The following is a 5,588-nucleotide window of genomic DNA, read 5'->3' as shown; positions in this document are numbered from 1 at the left end:
TGCTTGTTATATATATGTATATGTATATGTATGGATGTTATTTATGTATGTTTAGATAATAAGATTGTTTGAAGATAGATCAACCCTTTGAGTTTGTGTGTGAATGTGCCTCATCACCAACCAGTCAATCAAAACTTCACAAGTGTGTTGACTTCACCATTTAAGATCCAACGACGACAGGACCAAACAAAGAACTGTCGAGAGAAACGAAGAGTATGTATACATTAAACATTCACTCATCCAATTGATTGATTGAGTTTGATTGATGACTAACCTGGCGCGTGGCAGACTTACCAAATTGAGTTGAAGGGCAAGAGCTCCCCAAAGAACACAGCAACATCCAAACGTGGTAATGGGTGGCCAATCTTCTTTTGATTATGGTCACTCTCATAGAACGTTAGGCGACTCTCGAGAGTCGCTTCACCATCAATGAATCCTCAGCGCTTTAGGACTGTGCAACATTTTGTATGATTATACAACATTGGTGACGGAAAGGAGGTCCACCAAAATCAGTGAGGACAATGGCTAGACATCAATTGGGAAAGGCACCATGTATCGCATCACAAAGGCAAACACATTTAGTCAACATGGCGCCAGTGAGAGAGACAATCTTGCGAGCAGGTACTAGTCCATCAACATTGTTTCACGCAGCGCGTTAACAACATTGGATCAAACCTGTCTAATAGGGTGTGGGAGCTGGAATGGCTATTCAGTCAGTCAGTCAGTCAATCAAGCAGGTCGGTCACATCAAGGTCGAGCACATTAGTTCTCTATCGCCAGTTGGGATTGATGAACGTTCATCAGACTATCCAGTTGGAACGATCATGCCTCAATCAAGGCACATCAACGTGAACTTCATTGAAGATGACACTGAGATGCTATTGAGTGATACAAATTCAAATGGACCGTTAAATGGTCAATCTGTTAATTAAATATATTTAAATATTTAATTCAAAATGTGTGTTTATAAGTGTGTGTGAGTGTGTGAGTGTGAGTGTGTGTGTGTGGGCCTCTACTCACCCACTCACAGACACTCTCTCATTGCGGTGAATGTCCTTGGACAAGTGGGCATTGACATCACTCATTACCATATCACACTATTACATGTATGTACACATATATAACATTATTACTATGTTATTATAATTCTATAATCATTCTAATTCATAATACTAACATTTATTCTCTCTCTACTCACCAACGATTCATCAATCAATCAATCAATATCAATTTATCAATATCATCAATATCATAGACTCTTTACTTCGGCTATTGCCAAACCATTATCTGCTATACAAGAATATCTTTCTCAACAGTGTTTTCCAACGCTACCAATCAATCTATCAATAATGAATAATAATAATAATAATAATAATAATAATCAATATATATACAATCCAGCCAAACTCATTCGACCTTTGTTCATGAGGCACATACCCAAGAACTTGTTGCTGGCCGACTTAAATCACAGGGTCATCACCCTAATAAGGATAGACTTTGACAAAAAAACAGCAGTCATCAAAATGTACCCTATTCTAAGTTTATTCGATAGTCGACCAAGGACATTGTTATTGGGCGAGGAATCTTCTAAAAAGGTGATTTATACACTTCTTGTGCGCACTGATGGAGTCCATGATCCAATTAGGATAACATATACACCACACAATGAGATCCATCAAACTCTATTCATTGGGAGGACAAACTTACCAGAGAACAACCAGTTGCCAGATCATCCCAATGGTCAACAGGAACCAATTCCAAATGGTAAGTATATATCAAATGAACTTGCATGCTACTGTCAAAAAATAATACTAACCATCCATTCAATCATCACCTTTGATGCTTCTCATCCATGTCACTCAAAGACATTGGCATCCAACAACAGCCACATGACCTCGGACCAATACCTGGAGACCAAGTGATGATGCCACAACCACCTAAACCATTCAATCATCCAGCCGTCCAAGCAGACCCAGGCCAACACCACCTAGGAATCAGATACCAATATCCACCATCACCAGATTATGAGGTGGATGAGCCTGTATTCTCTCCTCCGGTCCCTCACCTTTTCAACAAACAGTAATTCACCTCTATTTATATTGCCTTCGATCAAGCAGATGAGTGATGGGTATAACCCAAATATCTCTCGGCTGGCGATTGAAACCAATCAACCACCAACATCAACAACAACAACGAACAACAACAACAACAAATTCGATTTCCAACGCACCAATCAGTGGTCCTACATCCATCACCCGAACCCAGATGACACAGTGGAGACGTTGTGATTCATTCACACGATGACCTGTCGTTGCGAGGTCTATTCCCTCCAAGTCATCCAGTGCCGTGCCAGTGCCGTGCCAGACCGAGTGCCATACCGCCGAGCCAAGCCAGGCCAAGCCGAGGTGGACCTTTCCAGGACCGAATACTACTAACATTTCCTCCCATCACCATTTGGCCATCTCCGTAAGGAGGTGGCCGTGGCCCATCATGCAAGAGGGATGGGTCGGCCTGTCATGCAAGAGGGACGGGTGGGCCCATCATGTAAGAGGGGTGGGCACGGCCTGGGGACTACACCTGTCGCTATTAGACTTTAGGCACGTCGAGACAGGTATGGCAGCAACTTTGTTGACTTTGAGAGTTTCTTCTCATTGTCACAAGTGCTGCCTTTATTTTTTTTAAAGCCGTTGGGCAGCAACCGTGCCCAGGCGACATCATTGAGTTGTACTTTTCCAATTGTTGTTGTTCTCCTTCCAAGTCACACTTGCACAACTCCTGTCTTCATCGTTTATTAATGCTTTGATTATGATCATTCCAGTTGGAAACACTCGTCAACTTGGCAGGATGGCGGTTAGTCAATGATGGCAGCATGTCGGCGCGGTTGGCTGTGACAGTCTGTCTAGTTGGAGACAGAGGTTCTGGACTGTGGACAACTCGAGATGGATAACTTGGCAGGATGGCGGCGCACTTGTCAGCGTGGCTGTCCGTCTGGTTGGAGTCAGAGGTTGTCGACGGTAGCCATCTGGGCATGGATATGGTCAACAAGGCGGGCGGTGGTCAACGTGGCAGTTAGTCAAGTTGGAGACAGAGGTCATGGACTATGGTCAACTGGAAGCATGGAGTCAGAGGTTCTGGGCTGTGGCCAACTATTGGACAACTTGGTAACATGGCGGTGTTCATGATTATGGACACCTTGGCAGCATGGCTACAGTCCAGATAGAGAAGAGAATCAGGTCTGAGGCCACTCAAGGCAGCATTGCGACCTCTGTGTAGTGGGAGACAGAGGTTCTGGACTGTGGTCATCGTGGTGGCAACACCGCGACCGTCTGTCTAGATGGACAACAGAGGTTCATGGACTCGGGGGCAGCATTGAAATCAGTCTAGCTGGAGACAGAGGTTCTGGGCAACTTGGCAACATGGCGGACACTGTACAGATGGAGATGGAGGTGGCAGCACGCCGGCAGTCAGAAGTTGGAGACAGAAGTTCTGGCTGTGGTCAACATGGCAGCATGGCGGTGGTCAGCATGGCCGAGTCACAATGGGCCCGTCAGTCAAGCTGGAGACAGAGGTTCTGGGCAGTGGCCATCTTGGCATCAAGGCAGTGGCGTTCAACTTGGCGGTGGTCAGCGTGGCTGTATGTCAAAGTGGAGTCAGAGGTTCTGGGCTGTGGTCAACGTGGAAGCATGGCGACAGTCAAGTTGGAGACAGAGGTTCGGCTGTGGACAGCTTTGCATGGACAACCTGACAGGAGCATGGCGAAGGCACCATGATGGCCGTCTGAGGTTCTGGCTGTGATCAAAGTGGCTGGCAACACGGCGCACGTCTGGGGACAGAGGTTCATGGCTGTAGTCAACTTGGCTAGCAACACGGCGGCCGTCTGTCTAGTTGGAGACATAGGTTCAAGGCATCATGGCGGAGTCACAATGTTGGCCCGTCTGTCTAGTTGGAGACAGAGGTTCTGGACAGTGGTCGGCATGGCAGAGTCACAATGGGGCTGTCTGTCTAGCTGGTGAGGTTCGGTAAGGTGGACTGGACTCAGACTTGGACAGGTACCACACAGCTGGCTTCAAGGCACAAGGTAAAGGAGAAGGTAGAGAGAAGAGGAGAGAAGTAGGAAAGGTGTAAGTAAGCAGAGTATAAGTGAGCAGATGGTGCGAATCATTAGTCTTGTAGTACTCACTCATTGATTGAGGGACAGAGGTTCAGGGCTGTGGTCACTCAAGGCAGTGGCGACCTCGGTCTAGTTGGAGACAGAGGTTCTGGGCTGTGGGCATGGACAACTTGGAAGCATGACGGTGGTCAGCATGGCGGAGTCACAATGGGGCCATCAGACTAGCTGGAGACAGAGGGCAACATGGCTGTGGCAGCATGGCGGACGTCTGTCAAGATGGTGACAAAGATTCCATGCTTTGGTCGACGTGGAAGCACGACGGCAGTCTGTCAAGACAGAGGTGGTGAACACTGACTTCAAGGCACAAGGTCAAGGAAAAGGCAGGATAGTGTAAGTAAGCAGCAGATGGTGATGCAATTAGAAGTGTATTAGTACTCACTCATTGATTGATATCATAACTCAAACTCAGTGGTAACTCATCAGCAGTAGTGAGACAAACAAGGCAGAACAAAGTGGTGAGTGATACATGTCAATGTGTTGTTTATTATTGATGTATTTGTATATGTATAAACATAAGTATATGTATATATGTGTATGTGTACAAGTAGGAGAGAGTGAGTGGTATGCCAATGAGAAGAGTAGTGACCCAAGTGTCACAGTGACATGTGGACCACATCTAACCAACCACCATTTTGAACTCAACCGTTATTTCGATTCGATTGGGCGCTATTTTCAAATTCAAATTTCATATCTCCCACACTTTGAAGTTCACTTCTTTTATTGGTCAAGTGGTGTAATTTTGACTTAAACCTTAAATAGTGCGGGAACATTCCCAAGATATTTATTTTAATGATCATTATTACTAACACAACACTCCATTCATTCATTCATTCATTTATTCATTCATTCAACAGCCATCAGTACTTATAATATATAATCAATTTGCATTGTATATGTAATGTAATCGCTTCCACCCAAATGATCAAGTTAATGCGATGGATTGGGCCAGCCCAGAGTGGTGATGGTCCGTGTCTTCTCGTTTGGTGTCGTCATGACCCGACCAATCAATCAACTAGTATGGGCAAGATCAACTGTACTATGATGCTGAGGACAGTCGGTCCACCAGATGGTTCTCCAAGTATCACTCTCAAAGGCCGTCGCAGGATCAGCCAGTAGATCAATGACAATCTCAGTTACCAACTCGACCAAGATACAAGTAGCGTGGTCCCCATCACCGAGGACGTCTTCCACGGTCAAAAACAGTGCCTGCTCCCCTTCACATCCTCAAGTCAGTCATCATGGTGTCGCGTCGCTCTCCTTTCCGCGCGGGCACGCGCTTCAAAAATAGAAACATCGACGACGATGGCAATGTGGCTAACTTTGTTGAGACGAAGCAGATGATCTGTGAAGCACCACTATGCACCATAAGAAGATGGAACGCGTTAGCCACCTAACCGATGGAGTTGGTACTGTTGAT

At 45.7% G+C, this 5,588-nt stretch overlaps 1 protein-coding gene across 1 annotated transcript; it reads left to right on the top strand.

The window, feature by feature from the left end:
• Positions 1-3,839: 3,839 nt before the first annotated feature.
• SAMD00019534_078120 (hypothetical protein) lies at positions 3,840-4,013 on the top strand (the record flags this gene model as incomplete). Its single annotated transcript, XM_012896852.1, has 1 exon — positions 3,840-4,013. The coding sequence occupies one exon, from the start codon at positions 3,840-3,842 to the stop codon at positions 4,011-4,013; it is 174 nt and encodes a 57-aa protein (XP_012752306.1).
• Positions 4,014-5,588: the final 1,575 nt, after the last annotated feature.

This window comes from Acytostelium subglobosum, assembly GCF_000787575.1.
Source record: "Acytostelium subglobosum LB1 DNA, scaffold: scaffold16, whole genome shotgun sequence".
In the NCBI taxonomy this organism is placed as follows: domain Eukaryota; phylum Evosea; class Eumycetozoa; order Acytosteliales; family Acytosteliaceae; genus Acytostelium; species Acytostelium subglobosum.
This window is presented reverse-complemented; position numbering and strand designations above follow the sequence as displayed.